Genomic DNA, 25,395 nt, shown 5'->3' with positions numbered 1-25,395 from the left:
TATTGGAGCATTTGAAAAACATACAAATGTCTGAGAGACCACTTAGGCAGTCTTCTCCCTTGATTAGTGGAGGAAACTGAAACTGAAAGGCGTTGTGAGTTGCTGAAGATCTCCCAGCAAATCTAGGCCAAGAAGCCATGACCACAATGATGATGGTGATGATAATAAACATTTAAGGGTCCAGTATTAAATACAAAACCAAACATTTCATATTTATATCAAACTTCCCTTTCCCAAAGCTCTAATGGATGAAAGTGCAGAAGGGAGCCACTGGCTGGGCTGTAGCAGGTACCCTGGCCTGGGACTCAGAAGTCCTGGTCTGGTGCTGTAAACCTGCCTGCCTTTGACAGAGCCCTTGTCCAGCTGTCTTAAGGCCTCTTCAGAATAAGGCAGGGAAATCAGTACACGTAATTGCTTAGCCTCTTTGAGCTTCAATTTCCTCACCTATAAACTAGGACCTCTCTGGTGGGTGGTGAGAATCGAATGGTAGCAGGTGGGGGGCAATCTCAGCCCAGGTAATACTCTTGCTGATTTCACGGTGCTGCATAGGAAGGGGCGACAAACACCCACACCCTTAGGCTGTCACACAGCAATGTTGTTGAAATAAAAGCTAATAAAACAATACCATCACTTTGTCGCTAGCTGATTGGTTTCATCTCAAGTGCCACATTTTAGCGGTTGCTTGTAGTTGTCCGGGAGACTGCATTTAGGAGGATCCTGAGACCATATCCAGGCTCAGCCACATAGAGTGGGGATTGATTAGTTATGTCTGCTGTGGGTGTAGGAGTGGGAGGCCTTCATTTATGCCACACCTGTGCCATCCGTGGGCTATACAAATGCAGAGAATATGAACAGGCAGGAGCAGGAAATCATTTTGACTTGTTAATGGTCAAGCTCTTTTGTGGGCCTGACCTTGACCACAATACAGTTTCCTCAATTGTCATGACATTGCAATGGGTGAGAGACAGTTCCATTTTGTAGCCTTAGGATGGGCTAGGCCTTGAGTCCCAGTAACTCTCTGGGGTTGGGACTCTAGTATGTGCTCAAAATCAGTCACAAGCCATTGAAAATCAGTTGCTCTTGGTGTAGCAACTGGACACCAATAATTATCCCCAATTATTTACCTTCCTTCTGAGGGTCAGAATTCTGGGGCTGTTGTTAAAAATGGCAGACTGGGTTTATCTCTGGACACATCCAGGGTTTCTGCTGAAATTGCTTGCCTCTATGTAACCTCCTGTTTCACTGGCATGTGACTGATTGTTCTCTGTCTCTTCACATTCCATGTCTGTGGTCCTGGAGACCCAGGAGGCCCCTCTGGCCATGTTCCTCGCTCCTGGAGGCCAGTGCATGTGAAAGGTCAGGGGTGGGAAAACCTCCGTGAGAAACTATGATCCGCATTTTGGATCTTGAGCATGAGAAGAACTGTATGGTGGGGGAGCCCACCTGGTCCCGGGGTGTGGGTTGATTCCAAGCATAGAATTTATTGTGTCTGATTTTCCCCTCTTGTCTCACTTAGATGTTCTTTTTGTTTTTCCTTCAAAGGTTCAGTCATTTGGGGAAAGGATTGTGCTTTTTATTCTAAACGTCGTTATTTTTGGAAGACTGGAGAGGAATTTGGATGATGATGACATGTTTTTTTTACCTCACTCTGTGAAGGAGGAGGCTAAAATTCTGTGGAGAGACGGAGCAGCTGTTGGATTTTACACAACCAAAAGGAAAGGTAAGGGCCACGCGGCCGTGTGGGGTCACTGCCACTTCAGGCTCCGGGGGGGAGGCTTCTGGGTGTCTGCCTGCCTTGGAGGACTCCTTGAGCCCAAGTGTTACTTGGAGAGAATCTTCTGGCACCAGAAGTATCACTAATTCAGCTGTCATGTAAATAAGCCGAAGGTATGGATTTAATTTTCACCACATTTCTCGTTTTACTGGCAGAGTGAATATTCATCATGGTCCTTGGATTCCCAGGCAGTGCCATGGCCCCCGTAAAATACTTGTTGCTGTTAATGGTTGTAAAATGACTTTGCAAGCTCAATGCTTTTCATTTCTTTTCTTTAATGTTACCAATTAGCTGTCAGGAAAAATGCCATTGGTAATAGCTGACATGTGGTGCAAATGCACACTGGATGCCAAGATTTATAGACATTACCTCAGAAGAGAGGGAGGTCGGCGCGATAACGAGGTTAGGGTAAAATCCTGGGGCTTATTTTTAGGGGCTGTGATGAGCAGGGAGTGTGGAACTTGTACTATTTTGTCTAAGAGATCAGTCTCTTCTTTAATGATGCTTTCTTTAATAGTTTCTTTGATTTTGAAAGGCTGTCAACATCTCTGACCCAGCTGGTCCAAGCCCCATCATTTAATTCTTACAAAGTTCTGAATTTTAGCAAAAATAAAATTTCCAGGTACACCACCATAGATATGCTGTTGTCTGAGTTGAGTGTTTTTCTCTGGGGATAAAAAGGCTATGATTATGGTTTTGAGCTGTGTTCACATTGTGTATGTGTTCCACCTGTCCAGGGTGGAGTAAATCTGCGTTTCAATTTTTTCCCTCGATATGGTGTGAGATGACCAGTTTCCCACGCAAGCAAGTCATGTAATTACTTATTTGTCAAGGTCAGTCACAGAGGCTGAAGCACCTGTGTCTTTCAGCTCCTTGGGTCATGAAAGCCCTTTGTCCTTTGTTTTGATGTACTGTTTCACTTTTTGGGGTGGCTGTATTCTTTAGTCATTATTTAGATAGACCAAGGATCTGGAGAATACTTGAAATGGAAGTATTTTTTTAATTCCTCTTTCTTAGGAGACCCATTTGTTGTCATTTTCTACCAAATGGCTTGTCTTAAATCTGTAGCTAAATCATTTGTGCTGTAGATGTCCTACTAATAGAAACAAAAACTGTTAACAGATTCCAACCTGATGTATGAGAACCGCAGCTAAGGGGCAGAAGGAGCTTGACCTTGGTCTTGCCCACTGCTGCTGTTGCTCCTGGTTGCAGTGATACCCCAGACTTTGTTCTGTGAGAATTAAGCAGAGGCTGGATGTGGCTGCCTCATTCTTCCCAAGGCAGACCCAGAACCTTGGAGTGGAAGGAGGATATTATGGTGTTGAATTGAGGCAGATCAGTCTAGGTGCTTGGATTTCTGCCTCCTCTTCATTTCTGACGAATTCCACGAATTTGATGGAAAGTTCTCTGAAGCTGCTTACTAGGTATTGTTGTTTTCATCCATGCACTGATTTTTTTAAGTGGCAATTGACTTAGTTACTCAACAACTGAGTTAGTTTAAAAAGTATCAAATGAGGGACTTCCCTGGTGGTACAATGGTTAAGAATCCGCCTGCCAAGGAAGGGACATGGGTTCAATCCCTGGTCTGGGAAGATCCCACATGCCGTGGAGGAACTAAGCCTGTGCGCCACAACTACTGAGCCCGCGTGCCACAACTTCTGAAGCCCTCATGCCTAGAGCCCATGCTCCGCAACAAAGCCACTGCAATGAGGAGCCCTTGTACCACAACGAAGAGTAGCCCCTTGCTCGTGCAACTAGAGAAAGCCTGCACGCAGCAATGAGGATCCAACACAGCCAAAAATACATAAATAAATAAATTTATATATTAAAAAGTATCAAATGAGTAGAAAGTTAAGTAAATAAAATATATTTTTCAGGTATACATTGCCAATTAAAAACATTTTTTACTGCCTATTTCTGGATTAGCTTATTTTTGGAGAGACAGAATAAAAGCATTTCCATGGAATAATTATATAGACCTTGCCACCAGCAATGTTTGAGAGTTCCAGTCACTCTACATCCTTGCTGGTACTTGGTGTTGTATTTTTAATTTTAGTCATTCTGCAAGATGGGAAGTGGTATCTAATTTTGGTTTTAATTTGCATTTTACTAATGATATTGATCATGTTTTCATGTGCTTTTGTTATGGTCATATATCTTTTTTGGTAAGTGTCTGCTCAAATATTTTTGCCTACTTTTATTGCGTTATTTGTTTTCTTATTATTGAGCTTTGAGCATTCTTTATGTGTTTTAGATATTGGTTCTTAATCAGATATATTTTGAAAACATTTTCATTTTGGTTTAATAATTTTTTCAAAGAGCAGAAGTGTTAAATTTTAGTGGTCTAATTTATCATTTACCAATTTTCATTATAATTCAGTTCAAAATATTTTCCAATTTACTTTGTGATTTCTGTGGTTCCTTTAAAAGTGAGTTTTAAATTTCCAGATATTTGTGAGCTGTTCCAGATGTTTTATTTTTTGTTGATTTCTAATTTAATTCTGTTGTAACAAGATAATATAGTCTCTAACTATATTATCTTATTAAATTTTAATATTTTGAAAACTGTTGAGAGTTGTTTTACGGCCCTGTATATTATTTTGGTAGACACTCCATATGGACTTGAAAGAGTGTGTGTATTTTGTAGGTGTTAGGTTTCCTGTTTGGTTAGGAAATGTTGGCTAGGGTAAAGTGACTGATGGTGTCATTCAGATCTTCTATATTCTTAACTAATATTTTTGTCTGAGTCTATGAATTTATGAGGGAAGTATGTTAAAATCTTTATGATTGTGGATTCATCTCTGCTTTTAGTTGTCAGTTTTTACTTTGTGTATTTTGGAGCTTTGTTATTAGTCACATCTAATTTATAATTGCTATATTTGCCTGATGTATTGACCATTTTGTTATTATGAAGTGTCCTTCCACTTGTCCCTAGTAATATCTCTTGTTAAGAAGTCTATTTTGTCTGTTTTTAATACAGCCACTTCATCTTCTTATGCTCACTGTTTGCACAGAATATATTCTTTCTAGCTTTTTACTTTTAGTCTATGTCTTTATATTTAAAGCATGTGTATTGTTGACAGCATACAACTGGGTCTTGGATTTTAAATCTAGTTTTAATAATCTCTGCCTTTTGATTGGAACATTAGTCTATTTACATTTAATTTTTTAAGATTTATTTATTTTTGGTAGTGTTGGGTCTATGTTGCTCCTTGTGGGCTTCTCTAGTTGTGGCGAGCGGGGGCTACTCTTCATTGCGGTGCGCGGGCTTCTCATTGCGGTGGCTTCTCTTGTTGTGGAGTACGGGCTCTAGGCATGCAGCTTCAGTAGTTGTGACACGTGGGCTCAGTAGTTGTGGCTCATGGGCTCTAGAGTGCAGGCTCAGTAGTTGTGGTGTGTGGGCTTAGTCGCTCCGCAGCATGTGGGATCTTCCCAGACCAGGGATCGAACCCATGTCCCCTGCATTGGCAGGTGGATTCTTAATGACTGCGCCACCAGGGAAGTCCCCTACATTTAATTATTGATATGATTGTACTTAGATCTTCTCTGCTGCAATTTGTTTTGTGTCTTCTGTTCTTCCTTTCCTGTCTCCTTTTGTTTTAATCAGATTTTTTTTTTTTTTTTTGCGGTACGCGGGCCTCGCACTGTTGTGGCCTCCACTGTTGCAGAGCACAGGCTTTGGACGTGCAGGCTCAGCGGCCATGGCTCACGGGCCCAGCCACTCCGCGGCATGTGGGATCCTCCCGGACAGGGGCACGAACCCGCGTCCCATGCATCGGCAGGTGAACTCTTAACCACTGCGCCACCAGGGAAGCCCCTAATCAGATATTTTTTACTATTCCATTTTAATTTCTCTCTTGGCTTTCTAGCTTTATATTTTTGTACTTTTTAAAGTTGTTGCTCTAGAGATTACACATGCATCTTAAACTTAAATTAACTTAGAGTGAATATTGAATTACGTAAGTTAAAATATAGAAACTTTGCAATAGTGTATTTTTATGTACCCATCATTTTATTTACATAACTGCTGTTGTTATATGTTAGATCTGTTTGTTATAAACCTGTTGCTACTGACTTATAAGTTTTAATTTAAGTAGTTATATCTTTTAAAGATGTTAAGAAAAAATACATAGTTTAAAAATATTTACCCACATATTTACCATTACAATTTTTTTGTATAGGTCCCAGTTGCCCTTTAGGCTAAAGTACTTCCTTTAGCATTTCTTGTAGTGGAGTTGCTGGCAGTAAATTCTCTCAGGTTTTGTTTACTGAAAATGCCTTTATTTCGCCTTCATATCTGAAGGGTTGTTTAGCTGGATGTAGAATAATTAGTGTTAGCTTTTTGTGTGTGTGTGGCATGCGGGCCTCTCACTGCCGTGGCCTCTCCCGTTGTGGAGCACAGGCCCTGGACGCACAGGCCCAGCGGCCATGGCCCACGGGCCCAGCCGCTCTGCGGCATGTGGGATCCCCCTGGACCGGAGCACGAACCCTTGTCCCCTGCATCGGCAGGCAGACTCCCAACCACTGCGCCACCAGGGAAGCCCTTAGTGTTAGCTTTTTTCCCTCAGAATTTTGAATATGTTGTTCCAGTATCCTCTGGCTTTCATAGTCTTGGGTGAGAAGTCAGCAGTTAATCTATTGTTGTTCGTCTTACATGACATGGCATTTTTCTCTGAATGCTTTTAAGACTTTCTCTTTAGCTTCTTTTGCAGTTTAACTGATTTGTCTAGGAGTGATTTTATTTTTGTTTATCTTTTTGGGAGTTTGTTGAGCTTTCTGAATCTTTAAAGTTTTCTACCAAATTCAGGAAGTTCTTGGCCATTATTGCTTCAAATTTTTGTGCTATTTTCTCTTTTCTTTTTCTGGGATTCCAGTTATATGTACCTTGGGGTGCTTCACATTGTCTTGCAGCTCTCTGAAATTTTGTTCATTTTTCTTCAAACATTTTTCTCTTTTTTGGCTGGATAATTTCTCTTGAACCATATTCCCAACTTTAGCTGCCATCTCCAAACTCTTGTTGAACCTATTTAAAATTTTCAGTTACTGTACTTTTGAGCTGTATAATTTCTGTTATGTATAGTTTCTGTTTCTTTGTTGAGATTCTCTATTTATTCATTGAGCATATATTTCCCTTTAATTTGAAAAATTAATTCTTTGAACATATTTGTAAAGCTATTTTAAGTTCTTTGTCTACCAAATCCAACATCTGGGCCTATTTAAAATCAGTTATATTAGAGTGACATCAGCAACATGACAGAGTGAAAAGCTCCCTTTCAGTCAACAGCCAGTAAAGCATCCACAGCTCAACAAAGGTGCCTCTGCTGAACCCACTGGGATGCCAGAGATTTCCACATATCTGCACATTTAAAGGTGGGTGGACTGGAACACATAGGGGAGGCAGAACTGAGGGAACAGCAGCCCAGCTCTCTGGCCATGGAAGCTGAGCCCATAGCCCCAGAGAACACATAACAGCAGGGGAGGCAGTGAGCACAACTCTGGCCTCGCAGCCGCAGTGGTGCCTGCAGCCACAGGTAACTGGGCAGCAGCAGCAGTGGGGCCTGAGACCCCATTCCTCCAGCCACTGACGTGCTCTCAACTCAGGCCCCCTACTCCTCCACGCACAGTGATGGAGTCTGTGAACCTTACAACACTGGGCATAGCACAGGTGCCTGGGCAACCCCTGCTCCGCCCACCCTCATCCTCCCCCTGTGGCAGCAGAGTCTACAACTCAGGGGATCCTGGATGCCAGGGAAGAGCCCATCATTCCAGTGACATTAGCAGCAGGAAGGCATCATTGACCCCTGGAGACACAAGAAGCAATAATGAGGACACAGGCCACACCTCTGACAGAGGTGGTGGAAGGTAGAATGTGCCAACTCTCAAACATAACTGGAGGCAGCTCAGGTAAGGAAAACCATAAACTTGTGCTATAGCGCCACCTACTGGAAAACAGAAGAAAGACCTCTAATTTCTAACCTGTTGAATCATTAGAATCAAGCAGAAAGATATTTGCTACTTCAAATGCATGGGCAGAGGAACAACTCATCATGTGCCATGAAGAGCCAAAGTAACGCCATGCCACAAAAAGAAAATGACAGTTCTCCAGAAGCCAAATTTAAAGTCACAGAATATTGCAATTTAACTGACAAAGAATTCAAAATAGGTGTCATGAAGAAGTTCATTGAGCTATGAGAAAACTCAGAAAGACAGTTCAGTGAGCTCAGGAGTAAAATTAATGATCAGAAGGAATACTTTCCTGAAGATACTGAAACTCTAAGAGAGAACCAAGAAGAAATTCTGGAGCTGAAGAACTCAATAAACAACATAAAGAATGCATTAGAAAGCACTGGAAATACATCAGACCACATGGAAGAGAGAATTGGTGAGCTTGAGGACAGAAATCTAGAAATGATGCAAGTAGAAGAGGGAAGAGAATTAAAATATAAAAAATGAAGAAATTCTACGAGAGCTATCTAGCTCTTTAAGAAGGGTGCATATTAGGGTTATGGGTATCCCAGAAGGAGAAGAGTGGGAAAAAGGAGCAGAGAGATTATTTAAAGAAATCATAACTGAGAAATTCTCAAACCTGCAGAAGAAACTTGATATACACGTCCATGAAGCTAAGAGAACACCTAATTGCCTCAATGCAAAAAGACCTTCTTAAAGACACATCATATTAAAATTGTCAAAAGTCAATGACAAAGAAAGAATTTTTAAAGGCAGCCAGGGAAAAAAAAGGATGGTAACCTACAAGGGAACCCACAGAGGCTATCAGAAGATTTCTCAGCAGAAAGTTGACAGGCCAGGAGGGAGTAGAATGACATCCTTAAGATACTGAAAGATAAAAACTGTCACCCAAGAATACTTTATCCAGCAGTATTATCACTCAGATATAAAGGAGGAATAAAGACTTCCCCAGGTAACTAAAAACTGAGGGAGTTCATCAACACTAGATGTGCCTTACAAGAAATGTTGAAAGGAGCTCTTGTACCAGAAACAAGAAGGTAAAAGGACACAAAACTTTGAGTAAGGTGATACATAGAATCAGAAAATTGTAACTCTTTATCAGAATAGGTATTAAACATTTTATTATAGCATAAAGGTTAAAGGGGGGAAATCAGAAAAAATTATTATAGCTACTTCAATTTGGCAACAAACTCACAACGTGAAAAGGGATAATTTGAGACAACAAAAATGCAGAAGGGGAAGGGGAAAAGGTCAGAAACCCTATAGGTAAATGAAGATAAGATGTGATCAGCAGAAAAAGGACTATTTTATCTATGAGGAGTTTTATACAAACCTCATGGTAACCACAAAACATAAATCTAGAGCAGAGACAATAAACATAAAAAAGGAGGAAACTGAAAAAAATCATAGAAAACTACCAAACCAAGATGGCAGGCTGAAACACAAGAACAAAGCAACAACAGTGATATAGAGAAACCAGAAAACAAAAGATAAAATGGCAGTAGTAAGTTCTCATTTACCAATAATTACCCTAAATGTAAATGGAGTGAATTCACCAATGAAAAGACACAGAGTGGCTGGATGGATTAAAAAACAAGAAACAACCATACATTACAGGAGGCTCACCTCAGCTCTAAAGACAAGCATATGTTAAAAGTGAAGGGATGGAGGATAACACTCCAAGCAAATGCCAGTCAAAAGAGAGTGGGTGTAGCCATACTCAACAGACAAAATGGACTTAAAGCCCAAAAAGGTAACAAGAGACAAAAATGGACAGTATATAATAATAAAGGGGACAATTTATCAAGGAAACTAAGTGATTTATATATATATATATATATATATATATATATGTATATATAATGCATATATATATGCATTTAACATAGGAGCACCAAAATATATAAAACAATTATTAACAGACCTAAAGGGAGAAATTGACAGCAACATAATAATAGTAGGGGACTTTAACACCCCACTTACATTAATGGATAGATCGTCCAGACAAAATAATCAACAAGGAAACTGAGGTGATAAATGAAACATTAGACCAGATGTATTGGATAGATTTGTACAGACCATTCCATCCAAATGCAGTGGAATACACAGTCTTCTCAAGTGCACATGGAACTTTCTCAAGGGTAGGCCATGTGTTGAGACACAAAACAAGTCTCAGTAAATTTAAGAAGATTGAAATCACATCAAGCATCTTTTCTGATCACAATGGTATGAAACTAGAAACCAACTACAAGAAGAAATATGGAAAAAATCACAGATATATGAAGACTGAACAAAGTGCTACTGAACAGCTATTGGGTTGATGAAGAAATCAAAGGAGAAATAAAAAATTACCTGAAGATAAATTAAGATGAAAAGATGACATACCAAAATTTATAGGATGCAGCAAAAGTGGTACTAAGAGGGAAGTTTATAGTAAAACAGGCCTACCTCAAGATACAAGAAAAATCTCGAACAATTTAAACTTACACTGAAAGGAACTAGAAAAAGAAGAACAAACAAAGCCCAACGTCAGTAGGAGGAAAGAAATAATAAAGTCAGAAGAGGAGAAATAACAACGGATACCACAGAAATACCAAGGATTACAAGAGAATATTATGAAAAGCTATATTCAACAAATTGGACAACTTAGAAGAAATGGACACCTTCTTAGAATCATACAACTGTCCAAGACTGAATCATGAAGAAACAGAAAATCTGACTAGACTGATCACTAGTACAGAGATTGAAACAGTAGTCAAGAAGCTCCCCACAAAACAGAGGTTCAGAACCAGACAGCTTCACAGGTGAATACTACCAAATATTCAAAGCTTTAATGCCTGTCCTTCCCAAACTCTTCCAAAAAATGTAATAGAAGGGAGTGCTTCCTAACTTGTTTTGAGAGGACAGCATCATCCTGATACAAAAATCAGACAAAGACAGCACACACACACACACACACACACACACACACACACAGAGTGATGATGTCTATGATGAACATAGTTCAATATCTCTGATAAACATAGTTGTAAAAATTCTCAACAAAATATTAGCAGACAAAATCCAACAATACATTAAAAGGTTCATACACCATGATGAAGTGGGATTTATTCCAGAGATGCAAGGATGGTTCAACATATACAAGTCAGTCAGCATGATACAGCACATAAACAAAATGAAGGATAAAAAACATATGATTATCTCAGTAGATCTAGAAAAAGCAGTTGACAAAATTAAATGCCCACTTACGATAAAAATTCTTAATAAAGTGGTAGAAGGGACATACTTCAACATAATAAAGGCCATATGTAATAAACCCACAGCTAACATCATACTCAGTCATGAAAAACTGAAAGCTCTCCCTCTAAAATCAGGAACAAGATAAGGGTACTGACTCTTGCCACTCTTATTTAATATAATATTGGAAGTCCTAACCAGGGCAATTAGGCAAGAAATAAAAGGCATCCAAATTAGAAACGAAGAAGTAAAACTATTTGCAGATGATATGATTTTATATATAGGAAAGCTTAAAGACTCTACCAAAGAACTATTAGCAATAACAAGCAAATACAGTGAAGTTGCAAGGTATAAAATCAACATACAAAAATGTGTTATGTTTCTATATGCTAACGATGAGCTAGCAGAAAGAGAAATTAAGAAAACAATACCATTTACAATTGCAACAAAAGAAATCAAATACCTAGGAATAAATTTAACAAGGAGGTGGAAGACCTGAAATGGAAGAAGACAAAAATAAATGGAAAGATATTCTGTGCTCATGGATTGGAAGAATTAAAATTGTTAAAACATCCATATTACCTAAAGCAATCTACAGATTTAATGCAATCCCTATCAAAATACCAAGGATATTTTTCATAGAAATTAAGCAAAGAAATTCTAGAATTTATGTGGAACCATAAAAGACTTCAAATAGCCAAAGCAATGCTGAGAAAAAGGGCAAAGCTAGAGGTATCACACTCCCTAATTTCACACTCTTTTACAAAGCTATAGCAATTAAAACAGCATGGTATTTGCAGAAAAGCACACATAGATCAATGGAATGGAATTGAGAACCCAGACATAAACTCACACATATACGAACTATTAACTTACAACAAAGGAGCAAAGAACATACAATAGGGAAAGGATAGTCTCTCCAATAAATGGTGTTGAGGAATCTGGACAGCCACATGCAAACAAATGAAACTAGACACTATCTCACAACATACACAAAAATCAGGTCAAAATGGATTAAAGACTTGAATGAAAGATCTGAAACCATAAAACTCCTAGAAGGAAACATAGGCAGTATACTCTTTGACATTGGTCTTAGCAATATCTTTCTGGATCTGTCTCCTCAGGCAAAGGAAACAAAAGCAAAAATAAACTACATCAAACTTAAAAGCTTCCATGCAACAAAGGAGACCATCAACAAAATGAAAAGATAAACTACCAAATGGGAGAAGATATTTGTAAATGTACATCTTATAAAATGTTAATATATAAAATATTTAAAGAACTCATACAAATCAACAACAGAAAAATAAACAACTTGATTAAAAAAAATGAGCAGAGGATCTGAATAGACATTTTCCCAGAGAAGACATACAGATGGCCAACAGGCATATGAAAAGATGTTTGACATCACTAATTATTGGGGAAATGCAAATCAGAACCACAGTGAGATATCACCTCATGCCTGTTGGAATAGCTGTTATCAAAAAAGCAAGAAATAACAAGTGTTGGTGAGGATGTGGAGAAAAGGGAACCTTTGTATGGTCCCATACACTGTTGGTAGGAATGTAAACTGGTGCAGCCACTATGGAAAACAGTATGGAGATTCCTCAAAAAATTAAGAATAGAACTATTATATGATCCAGCTATCCTACATCTGAGTTTCTAAAGAATATGAAAACACTAATTCAAAAAGATATATGTTCATCACAGCATTATTTACAACAGCCAAGACATGGAAACAACTTAAATACCCATCAGCAGATGAATGGATGAAGAAGATGTGGCATACATACACCATGGAATACTATGCAGCCATAAAAAGATGAAAACTTGCTGTTTCTGACAACATGGGTAGGATAGAACTTGAGGGCATTATGCTAAATGAAATAAGTCAGATGGAGAAAGACAAGTACTGCGTGATTTCTCATATGTGAAATATAAAAACAAACAAACAAAACCCCAAAATAAATGAACAAACCAAACCTAATAAAACAAGCACCTAGACATGGAGAGCAGAGTAGTGGTTACCACAGGGGAGGGAGTGGAAGGGGGAGGGTGAAATGGGTAAAGGGGATCAACTGTATGGTGACAAAACTAAATTTTTGGTGATGAGCACAGTGTAGGGTATTCAAAAGTATAAATATATTGTACATGTGAAATGTATATAATGTTATAAACCAATGTTACCTCAATAAAAAATAAATCTAAAGAAAAAAGAAAAAGATAAAATCAGTTATATTGACTATATCTGTTTTTTTTTTTTTTTCCTGAGTGTGGGTCACAGTTTCCTGTTTCTTTGCATGTGTTGGTTGAAGGCTAGATGTTGCAGATATATTGCAGCAACTCTGACTTTTTATGTGTGTTTTTGAGGATTTTTGATCTGGGAGGTATTTAGCTTGCCTGGATTCAAATCACAAACTCTGTCTCCTTTGCTATGTAACTGCTGACACGTGTTAGTATGACGTCTCATGGCTGCTTCTGTAGCCTGGCTCTGTAGAGGTCTTCCCTGTGCCTGCAAAGTTGATGGCCAGACAAAGATTTGGGTATGGACGTTGCTGATCCCTGTGGTTTCCTTGCGTCTGCTGGTTTTGGGCTCTTACCCTTACCCGTCAAACCCATTTGGTTTCAGCTTTCTGCCAGTTGAGCTGCCCAAGTTGAGGAATGTACTTGGTTAAGAAAAGCAACAGAGTCACAGATCTGATCATGTGTAGTTCCATCTTTCAAGGGTGGATATCTCTCTGGTTTCTGACTTCTTTTGGTTGAGTCCTCTGGATTCTCCTTCACTCATGTGTAGATTATTTATGAGCCAGAGATTTGGGCAGTTGCTCTGAATTAAGGTTTCATTCATTCTGTGGTTTCCATGTTGCTACTGAGCCTTTAAATTTCCAACTACTTTCCTAGTCCTAAAATTTGATCTTTGTTGCCTTTAGCTGGTAAGGCTGCAGCGTTTCCCACCAATATTTTCCGTAGCCTTGGGGGTTGAGTTATACCCTGTGGCCAGTAAGCTGCAAACTCACAGGTTTTAACCTATTTCATTTGCAATTTTCTGAAATTAAAATTTCTTCTGGTTTCTATGTGCTTTTGAATGCCTTATGGTATCTGTGAGTAATTTTTTAAAATTTGTTTCTAAAATAGTTATTATATATGAGACTCTGCATGACCACTTCATTTACCATCATCATCTGATGGGGACTCTGTCCAGGGATGAATCAGAATTTTATTCCTTGCTTTCCTATCCCTTTCTATAAGTAGAGAGAGGGATTTGCTCTGATGAATTAAAAAATGGTTGATATTAGCAACATGCTGATAAATTAAGCAAAAAATAATTTAGATAGTGAACAGTATTATTTACAATGTTTTATTATTTTAAACATATGATTTGTGAAAAAAAATCACTGGCGAATACTTGTGGTTTAATTGACTATAGGAGGAGTTAATAGTTCAAAAGTTCAGAACAGTTAATGGTGTTTCTTCAGTCGTGGCCCTGTCCTTGGTGCTTGTCACAGCTTCATGTAGTGTTGTGTTGATACCTAGGTTATGGGCGTAGCACATGGCATGCTTTCCAACTTTGCAGCAGTACAATTTCTCTTCATTAGCTTAGATCCACATGATTCAGAATATCTGTTAATTTAGTTTCAGCTAGGCTGCAGCTTATAATTTCATTCTGTGACGAAAAGAAAATATGCAGATTCATTGCATCAACTGGATCACGGGGGGCAGGTTGCACCTTTTTAAGAGTATACATTGTTCCTAAGCACATTCATTTTTATATGTGTGTGTCTTTAAGTATTATTAAAAAAATTGTCGGACAGTAAAATTGATCTCTTTTTTGGCTTTTCAGTTCTGTGAATTTTATAATCACAACCATAATTAAAATACAGGATAGTTCTCCACCCCCCTCTAAAACTCTTTCTTGTTCTAATCTTTTCCACCCCTTAGCCCCCCACCCGTAACCCCTGGCAACCACTGATCTGTTCTCTATCACTGTAGTGTTATCTTTTCTGGAATGTCACGTAGTAGAATCAGACCGTATGTAGCCTTGTGAGACTGACTTGTTTCACTTTTTCATGATGCTTTTGTGACTCACCCAAATCATTGTGTCTGTCAGTAGTTTGTGCCTCTTTAGTGTGAGGAGAACATTCAGTTTTGAAACAAGTGGGTGCCTTGGTATAGAATGAATGAGATCTTTTCAGGTAGACCTCTCTTTGGGAACATTTGTTAATGGGCCAGTTTGAGTTTCTCCCTTCATTTGATAGTTCCATAATTGCCTTTCTCACAAAATATTGACACTTTAGTCATTTGTTTTGTGCTGAAATTCTCCCTAGATAACCAGAATTAGTGGGGTTTTACTTTAACTTTTGCCCTCAAACCATTAGTCCACAAGACAGCATTCAAGGAAAAAAACACTGGACTGGTAAGTGGAGAGTCGGCCGATTTAAGGCAGGGCTAGTAAGTATTTTGCTTTTGTATAAAAATAGATAACGAACAGCTTTGTGTTTCAGATTCCTGAAAGCCCAACACTCATGCAAATCGTAAAAACAGGAATGGCACTTAAAAGTCTTCAATTAAGTGATTTGCCATCTAGACAAGCGTGTGACCTGTGAGATGGCTGTGATGCCTTGAAGTGGCCTCAGCTGCCCTGCTGGTCACCAGAGCCTTCTGCTCTCCCCTCCCCCTGATACTCCATGTCACAGGCCACTCCTACCCTGTTGTCCCCTCAAGCAGGGGGCCTTCATGCCATGTTCTGGACTTTAGTGGAGACATAAGCAGTAAAAGTGGAGTAATGGGAGTGTGGTGTAGGTTCAGGTACCAGCTCTGCTGTCCGATGAGAAAGGGGCTGCTGTTGTGTGGAAGCGAAGGGCTTGCAAGATGGGGTATTGGAAGGGTGCAGGGGAAGTTCATGGGATGCAGACCGGCTTCCTGTGCTGGGATGGGTACCCAGCTGCTGCTCCATTCTCATCTTTGCAAGTCATCTTCCTTTGCTCACTTATGTTTCCTGCTTCGTCATAACCTTGACTGTAGTTTGCCATGATGCCCACCCAGCTCTACCTGTACTGCCCTGAAGGGCTGAGACCTATTATAGTCCCAGTTTCACTTCATTCAAAACCTCTTGAAAGAATCAGGTTGGTCCAGCTGACCGAGTTCTTGTGGATCATGGGTCCACCGTGGTGGGCAGGCTTTCGTGCTTCCGATATGGCCACCTAGCCTCAGCTCTTTAACTGGGGCTGTGGTAGGGGCAGTTTTAAAGAAAAACCGTGGCTGAGCAGACACCCCATAATCATCCGCGGGAGGATCCAGTTGATGAAGTCTCAGCCTGGGCTGGAATACCTCCAGTCAGGACCATCAGGCAGCCCTTCGTTGCTGCATAATGCCTAATGGATAGAATGTTCCAGCAGCACACTCTGTGCTGCTTCTCTGTCCTGGGCCACAGGAGTTCTTGGGCTGTGCCCCAGACCCCCGGCACCAGACACCGGCACTGGAATGGGGCCCAACAATTTATGTTTTAACAAGCCCTCCAGGTGATTCTCATGTTTCATTCTAGAGTTTGAGACCCACTCACCTAAGGCATGCATTTTCAGTGGTAGTTTCTTTTGCTTTAAAATTTTTTTTCTATGTTCTGTGTCATATGAACTAGATAATGTGCAGAGTCCAGTGTTATATTAAACTGAAGCAGTTCTTTCTCCTGTAATTGACAAATGAGATGAATTACTGGTACAAATTTTCTTATGTTAAACCACCTGGGATAAATCCAACTTGGCCAAGGTTATTTCCTTTAAGCAAATAAGTTTTTCTTCAATATTTTAAAAATGAATCTAATTTTATGGCACCTTATAAATAAATTCCTGTTATAATAATCAAACATATAGAAAGAAATGATACTTTTCAAAGAGGAAACAATATAACTAAAGCTTATCTCCAAGTATATCTTGTTTTGGGGTGGTTCATGTTAATGCATTATTTTCAGTTGTTTTTGAGAAAAGATGATTATTATACAAATAGGATTCTGAACACTTAGTCTTGCTTGTTAAAAGTGATTTTTTTTTTTTTTTTTTGCGGTACACTGGCCTCTCACTGTCGCGGTGTCTCCCATTGCGGAGCACAGGCTCCGGACGCGCAGGCTCAGCGGCCATGGCTCACAGGCCCAGCTGCTCCGCGGCATGTGGGATCTTCCTAGACTGGGGCACGAACCCATGTCCTCTGCATCGGCAGGCGGACTCTCAACCACTGCGCCACCAGGGAAGCCCCCAAAAGTGATGTTTTTCTGGAGCAGGTGTTGGCAGCTATGGCCCGTAGACCAAATTCTGCCTGTCGTCCGTTTTTGTAAATAAAATTTTATTGAAACACAGCTTCGCGCATTCGTATTGTGCATGGCTGATTTTGCTCTACAACTGCAGGGGTGAGTGGTTGTCCCCAAAGCCTAAAGTATTTTCTACCTGACCCTTACAGAAATAGTTTGCCAGCCCCTGTTCTAGAGAATACAGTTTAAATGTCTCATATTAAAAAAAAAAGATTTTATCCAAATTGATGTTAGTAATGCTCCTCGGTGGGGAGAATTTGGGAACATCCAGACCATTTAGTGGTATTGTCAATAGATGCTCAGCTGCCCCAGGTGCCCAGGGAGTGTGGCTCTAACCTTGTGAAGCGGGCTCATGACAGACATGCAGTATGATTGTCATGAAAAGATAGTGTCAATGGTTAGCAAAAGTTAACACTTTTAGCTACTACTGTTTTGAGTTTCCCAGGTTTAAGAGTATCCCAGATATCTTTATAGTTTGCACTTAATCTCTTGGACTAGCACCTGTGACTATTTGGCCTGCATTTGGATTTTTAGAGCAATTATACTTAAAATGCTCCACAGAGCCAAGTGTCTGCAGCAGCTACTGTCAGCGTATTGCCTTTGGGCATTAGCAGTACAAACCCGGACAGGTGCTCACAGCCACACAAATGCAGCTTTGCAAAAGGAAGTGTGAAGAGAGCTTTGGCCGGGCGCTTGGCTCTTTTGAGTTCTGTGGACCCACACCTTAACTTTCCTGGTGCCCAGGTCTTGAGTGTCAAGACATCCGGGCAGTGGAAATACACTATGGCATTTGTCTTGCCACTTGTCTTTTATGTCGTCTTCCTTCTGACAAATCTTTTTGAAGCAGATACTGTTTATTCCGCTACTTCCTGGCTGTCTGCTGCTATCACTGCCCTATGGTGCACCGTCTGTCTTAGGTGTCCTAAGAATATATTCCTCTCTTCCTAGAGTAACTGTCTTCCTCTTTGTCTTTGATCTGTTGGGGTACGTATTGTTAGGGGGATAGCCTGCTGGTGCCCCTCCTTTACTCTTTGGTGGGCTTCATCTTATCCTCACAGATCTTCCTTCTTCAGGTCCTCCCAGGCTGTTGATGGAAAAGCCCTCTGTGTGGTGTTAGCTCATGCCTGGGGGTGGTAGTTTCACCCTGGATACCTTATTGATCGTTTGTATCTCCCCCAGAACAGCCTGGGGCATGAGCAGAGAAACCAGTTACCAGTGGAGTAACTTTGTTGAGTTCGGTTTGCTACTGTTGGTTTAAGTTTTTTGTCTTATGTTCAGGAACTACTGTTATTTGCTTAATTATCTGATCTTCATTTGCTTTTTATCTTTTTCTCTGAAAAGGTTACACTGTGCTCACAGGCTGAGTCATGGACTAATGTCTCTTTTTCTGTGCTCTGGAAGGCTTTCCTGGGAAAGTTGGCAGAACTTATCTCTAAAGTCACCTGACCTGGCGTGTTCAGTGTGGGAGGGATTTAAACTACTGCGTTCAGATTTCCATGGTCATAGGATAGTTTAGTTTTTCTGTTTTTCTGTGAGTCAGTTTTGGTGGGTTGTATTATCTTAGGAATTTGGCCTTTTCATCTGTTCATATCTATTGGCCTACAGTTATTTACAGTATTCTCTTACCTTTTAAATTTCTGCCACATCTATAGTGATATATCTATTTTAATTCCTAATGTGCTTTATGAATTGTCTTCTTTCTGGCTTTAGCAACTCTTGAATTAAAAAAAAAATACTTTATGTTGTATCTTTGTTTTTGTTTTAATTCATTTCTATCCTTTTTTGTCTCCTTCCCTTTAACTTCTTTGCTGTGGTATCAACACTCCCCATGAGCTGATGAAAGCCAGTTGGGCAGCTGTTACTGACAAAAAGGAGCCAAGTCCTATGTTTTTAACCTTTCTTGCCCCTGTCAGCTGCCATGTCTATAAAATGGGTAGAGTGGATGAGATCATGGCTAGGGTTCCTACCAACTGTTCTGTGCTATTGTATGTGGGAAGGTTTCCTAGGATTTTATGTTCTGATTATGAATGGGGAGTCCATTTGTGTGCAACCAGCTTACTCTCTCAGCCCCGTTCACAATCAGGCTGCAATATTCTTATTACAGTTCATTAATATTCTTATTAAGAGGCCAATTTGTTGCTTTGTGAATTGAGATGGGTTTTATTTGACCAACTTGAAAGTATGATGAGCCTTTAGGAAGGGCTGGTGCAGTGTTCCTCTGCCCCACCCCATACTTTTATTTTGAAATAATTTTAGTTTTACAGAAGAGTTGCAAAGATAGGACAGAGAGTTCCTGTTATACCCTCATTCACCTTGCCCTAATGTTAGCATCGTACATAACCATGGCACAGTGGTCAAAACTGAGAAACTAACACTGGCTGATCTTCCAGCAGTGTCCTTCTCTTGTAGGATCTGATCAGGAGTCTTTGTTGTCTTTAATCTTCAGGTCTTCTTAGCCTCCCCTACCAATTTGGGACCATTTCTTGGTTTTCCTTGTCTTTCATGACCTAGACACTTTTGAGGAGTACTGGTCAGGAGATTTATGGAATGTCCATTAATTTAGATTTGTATGATATTATCTCATTATTTACCAGGGTTATGGGTTTGGGGCACAGTGAAGCATGCTTCTCCTCACGTGGTCATATCAGGTGTGGGGTACAAGATGCCAACGTTACTACTGGTGATATTCACCCTGATCACTCAAGGGGGTGTCTACCCCCTTTCTATACTATAAAGTTATTATTTTTCCCTTTCCTTATTTAATTGTATCTTTCTAATACAATTTAATACAATTCATTGTATCTTTTCAAATCAGTTTTTTTGAAGTATAATTTTACATCCCATAAAAGTTGCCAATTTTAAGTGTACCATTCAGTGACTTGTTTTTCAGCAAATTTAGAGAGTTGTATGACCAGCACCACAATCCAGATTTTAGATATTTCCATCACCCCAAAAAGTTGCCTTTTTTTGGTGTCAGTCTCTTTCCATCTCAGCTCTAGAGAACGACTGCTCTGCTCTCTGTCTCCATCAATTTGCCTTTCCTGGATGTTTCATATAAATGGAAAGATACAGTATGTGGTCTTCTGTGTCTGGCTTCTTTCACTCAGCTTGGTGTTTTTGAGGTTCATCCAAATTACAGCATATATTAGTATTTTATTCCTTTTTATTGCTGAGTAATGTTCCATGGTATGACTGTACCACATTTTGTTTATGCATTTACCAGTATGGTTTCCAGTTTTTGGCTGTTATGAATAGTGCTGGTATAAATGCTTGCATACATGTCTTTGTATGGACATGTTTTTGTTTCTCTTAAGTGGGTTCCTAGGAGCAGAACTGGTGGGTCTTTGGTTAGCATATGTTTTAACTTCTCAAGAAACTGCCAAATTATTTGACAAAGTTTCTGTACCATTATGTATTCCCAGCAGCAATATATGAGGGTTCCAATTTCTCCACATCTTGTCAGCGCTTGTCTTTTTGATTATAGCCATTTAGTAGGTCAAAAGTGGCATTTCATTGTGGTTTTAATTTGCATTTTTAAATTGAGTATCTTTTCACTGATTATTAACCATTTGTGTGTCTTCTTTGAAGAAATGTCTGTTCAGATCATCTGTCCGTTTTTAATTGGTTGTTGGTTTTCTTTTTGTTGAATTATAAGAGTTCTTTATATAGTCTGGATATGTCTTTTATCAGGAATGTGATTTGCAACATTTTCTTACAGTCTGTGGCTTGTCTTTTTATTTTTTTTTGTGGTGTCTTTTGAAGTACCAAGTTAATTTTGATGAAGTCAGATTTACCAGTTGGTTGTGTCCATTGATGTCAAAGCTAAGAACTCTTTGCCTAACCCAAGGTTGTGAAGATTTCCTTCTGTGTTTTCTTCTAAAAGCTTTACAGTTTTAACTCTTATATTTATGTCTAGATACATCTTGAATTAATTTTTTAAATGATGTGAAGTAAGGGTCCAGCTTCATTTTTAAAAATATCTTATACATTAAAAAATTAGCAGATTTTACCTTTTAAAGCAGTTTTAGGTTTATAGAAAAATTGAGCAGAAAGCGCAGAGAGTTCTCATCCCCCTCCACACACACAGTTTCCTCTATTATTAATATATTGCATTAGTGTGGTACATTTATTATAATTCATAAACCAATATTGATGCATGTATTAGTTGACTAGGGCTCCCGTAACAGAGCACCACACATTGGGTGGCTTAAACAACAGAAATTAATTTTCACACGGTTCTGGAGGCTGGAATTCCAAGGTCAGGGTGTAGGCAAGTTTGGCCGTCTGCTCAGTGTGTCCTCTCACGGTTTTCCTGTGTGTTGTGTGCATTCTTGGTGTCCCTCTGTGTGTCCAAATTTCCTCTTCTTATAAGGACACCAACTGGATTGGATTAGAGCCCATCTAAAGACCTCATTTTGAGTTCATCACCTCTTAAAGGCCCTGTCTCCAAATACAGACACATTCTGATGTACTGAGGGTTTGGGGAGACACAATTCAGTCCATAAGAATACATTATTATTAACTAAAGTCCATAGTTTACATTAGGGTTCATTCTTTGTGTTGTATGTTTTGTGGGTTTCGACAAATGTATAAAGACATGTTCTATCATTGTACCATCATACAGAGTAGCTTCACTGCCCTAAAAATCCTGTGTTCCACCTATTCATCCCTTGCTCTCCCCTACCCCTTGGCAACCACTAATATTTTTACTGCCTTCGTAGTTTTGCCTTTTCCAGAAGATAGAATTGTAATTGTATGCTATGTAGCCTTTGTGGATTGGCTTCTTTTACTTAGTAATGTGCTGTAAGGTTTCTCTATATCCTTTTATGGCACGATAGCTCATTTCCTTTTAACACTGACTAGTATTCCATTATCTGGATGTACCATAATTTATTTATCCACTCTCCCATTGAAGCATATATTGGTTGCTTCCAAGTTTTGGTAATTATGAATACAGGCATTACAAACATTTGTGTGCCGGTTTTTGAGTAGACATAAGTTTTCAACTCCTTCAGGTAAATATAAATGAGCACAATTGCCGGATCCTATGGTAAGAGTAGGTTTAGTTCTGTAAGAAACCACCAAGCTGGGACTTCCCTGGTGGCGCAGTGGTTAAGAATGCCAATTCAGGGGACACGAGTTTGATCCCTGGTTGGGGAAGATACCACATGCTGCGGAGCAGCTAAGCCCATGCACCACAACTACTGAGCCTGCTCTCTAGAGCCTGTGAGCCACAACTTCTTAGCCTGTGTGCCACAACTGCTGAAGCCCGTGCGCCTAGAGCCCATGCTCCACAACAAGAGAAGCCACTGCAATGAGAAGCCCCGTGCACCACAACAAAGAGTAGCCCCCGCTCGCCACAACTAGAGAAAGCCTGCATGCAGCAATGAAGACTCCATGCAGCCAAAAATTAAAAAAAAAAAAAAAAAGAAAAGAAACCACTAAGCTGTCATCCAGAGTGGCTGTACCATTTTGCATTCCCACCAACAATGAAAGAGAGTTCCTTTTGCTCCACATCTTCAACAGCACTTTGGTGTTTTCAGTGTTCTGGATTTTGGCCATTCTAATAGGTGTATGGTAGTATCTCACTTTTAAAAAATTTTTATTTCCCTGATGATATATGATGTGGCACATCTTCTTATGTTACTTGTCATCTGTACAGCTTCTTTGGTGAGGTGTCTATTAAGGTCTTTGGCCCACTTTTTAATCAAGTTGTTTGTTTTTTTATTGTTGAGCTTTATGAGCTCTTTGTATATTTTGGATAATAGTTCTTTATCAGATATGTCTTTTGAATGTATTTTTCCCCCAGTTTGTGGCTTCTCATTCTCTTGACAGTGTTCTTCACAGAGCAGAAAAATTTGATTTTAATGAAATTCAACTCTCAATTTTTTCTTTCATGGGTCATGCCTTTGATGCTGTATGTACAAGTTTATTGCCAAACCCAAGGTCATCTAGATTTTCTCCTATGTTATCTTCTAGTTCTGTAGTTTTGCATTGTACATTTGTGTCTGTGATCCATTTTGAGCTACATTTTGTGAAGGGTTTAAGGTCTGTGTCTAGATTCATGGTTTTGCATGTCGATGTCCAACTGTCCCAGCATCACTTGTTGAAAAGACTGTCCTTCCTCTATTCACTTTGCTTTGATCCTTTGTCAGAGATAAGTTGACTGTGTTTGTGTGGGTCTCATTCTGGGCTCTGTTCTGTTGCAGCTTCATTCATTAATTTGTTCATTTTTAATTAATTAATTAATTTTTGGCTTATGGATGTCCAATCATTCCACCACAGTTTGTTGAAAAGTCTGGTGTGCTCTTGCCAGCTTCATTCTGTTGCTCAAAGTGAGTCACCAGGCCAGCAAGATTGAAGGGGAGAGGAAGTAGACCCCATATCTTGATGGGAGGACATTCAAAATCACATGCAAAGGTGTGTGGATATAGGAAAGGGAATAACTGTGGCCATTTTTCAAACAGTTCACTACAGTAGCCTGTAGCTCTGCAATTCAGCCTGGCTAATTAGACTCAGAATCATTTTTTTGTTTGTTTGGGAAATTACTCACCTTTAAATCTTTGCAGACACAAATACCACCTCTTCCAATAGGAGCTGACTATGCGACATATTTCTTTTCCTGGATTCCAGTGCATCTAGAGCACAGGCAACTGTGCAGCTGGGAAGTGAGGAAGGTGATATAGTTGGGTGTGTGTGGCATTTCTAGCTAGGGTGACAACAGAGGTGACTGACTGCAAGGGTAGGTTCCTGTTGCAGAAGCAGCAACTTTGCTGCTGTTAGTGCTGGTTGTAGTAAAGTTAAATTCAGGGTAGAAAAGTGGGAGAGGTGCCAGCTGTAGCCTTTCTTGCTCTGCAATAGCAGGGTCATTGATATTCTATGGGAAACAGGACTTAGTCTGTTTGGGTCAGGTGTACTTGCCATAATTGGCCATGGTGAACCCTGAACAAGTCCATGCCATGGAGATGCGTTGGCTGGGTCTCCAAGCCCACATCACGGAGAACTTTGATGTTGCCCAGATGTTCCTCCTTCGTTTTGGGGGTCTCTGAACTGTGCACAGTGAGGGAGGGGTGTGAGGAGTATGGGTGCGCGACGGCCTCACTCTGCTCAGTCACCTGGGTTTGCATTTCATTTCAGGGCAATAGCCTAGTGGCCTTGCTCACAGTAATTGACAATGTGTGGGCTGCCCAGTAAGCTGGAGAGCTGGTGGTTTAGGGTGATCTGCTGTTTGGTCTGTAGTGGTTTAGTTTGTGAGAGGCTGCACTGCTTCCGGATGGTACCAGTGACCTGGCAAGTGGGAGTCCCGCCGGGTCCTGGCAGGCTAGTCCAGCCCAGGGGACAGCACGTGTCTCTTGCTTTCCCCTCAGGCAGCCTGTGTGGTGATGGCACGGGTCTGTGCTACCTGCTGCCTGTCTTAGACACCGTGTTTGTCCGGAGGAGCCATCGCCGCCAGGGCCTGGGCCTGGCCATGCTGAGGGACTTCTGCCAGACGTTCCGAGAGGACGAGGCCCTGGGCATCAGCTGGCCCATCTCTCCTGCCATGTACCAAGGTAATCACTGCATCGGAGGAGTGCTTGGGTAACGGGGATGGGTAACTCATATGCGTTCCAGATGATTCTGGGGTGGGAGGTCCCTCAGAGCCGCTGGCACCATGACACACCTGTGAGTTGTCTCTTTCCTCTGAGAATCTCCTGTTGCTTCAGCACTGAGACTTTAAGCTTGATCACAAGGGGCAAACCTTTTCCAGTCCCTGAGAAGAATTGGATTTAGAAATAATAAGAACCAAATCAACACAGCGTCAGAGAGAAGCAGAATCCAGGGAACCCACTGTGCTGCTGGTTGTTGCTGGGCCTCAGAGGGCCTTTGCTCTTGCACAGGAAGATGCTAGTCATCACTTTGCCTTTCCAACTCGGAGCCCCAGGGGGACCAGGAGCTGAGGGAAGGCAAGCTCCAAATGCACTGAGCCCTGGGCACCTGTGTAGCTCCTAACTACAGAAGATGGTTCCCCACATCTGCTCTTGTCCTACCGAGTCCATGTATTAGTCAGGCTTCTCCAGAGAAACAGAACCGGTAGGAGATATATATATATATATATATATATATATAGAGAGAGAGAGAG

General features: G+C 40.3%; 1 protein-coding gene across 4 annotated transcripts in view; it reads left to right on the top strand.

Annotated features, from left to right (window-relative positions):
* The window catches only part of FAM169B (Protein), an 84,116-nt gene that overhangs the window by 47,826 nt on the left and 10,895 nt on the right, over window positions 1-25,395 (top strand). For all 4 annotated transcript variants that reach the window (XR_003428014.1, XM_027083181.1, XM_027083180.1 and 1 more), the window contains 2 exons: window positions 1,543-1,720; window positions 24,644-24,826. Coding sequence is in view for 3 of the 4 variants with exons in the window: in XM_027083181.1 (XP_026938982.1) it covers window positions 1,543-1,720; window positions 24,644-24,826 (361 nt within the window). In the remaining variant the exon portion in view is untranslated. The remainder of the gene's footprint in view (window positions 1-1,542; window positions 1,721-24,643; window positions 24,827-25,395) is intronic.

This window comes from Aethalodelphis obliquidens, unplaced genomic scaffold (genome assembly GCF_003676395.1).
Source record: "Aethalodelphis obliquidens isolate GAN/ISIS:26980383/991018 unplaced genomic scaffold, ASM367639v1 scaffold49, whole genome shotgun sequence".
Classification (NCBI taxonomy): Eukaryota; Metazoa; Chordata; class Mammalia; order Artiodactyla; family Delphinidae; genus Aethalodelphis; species Aethalodelphis obliquidens.
The sequence above is the reverse complement of the archived record's forward strand: the minus strand, read 5'-3'. Positions and strand labels throughout refer to the sequence as shown.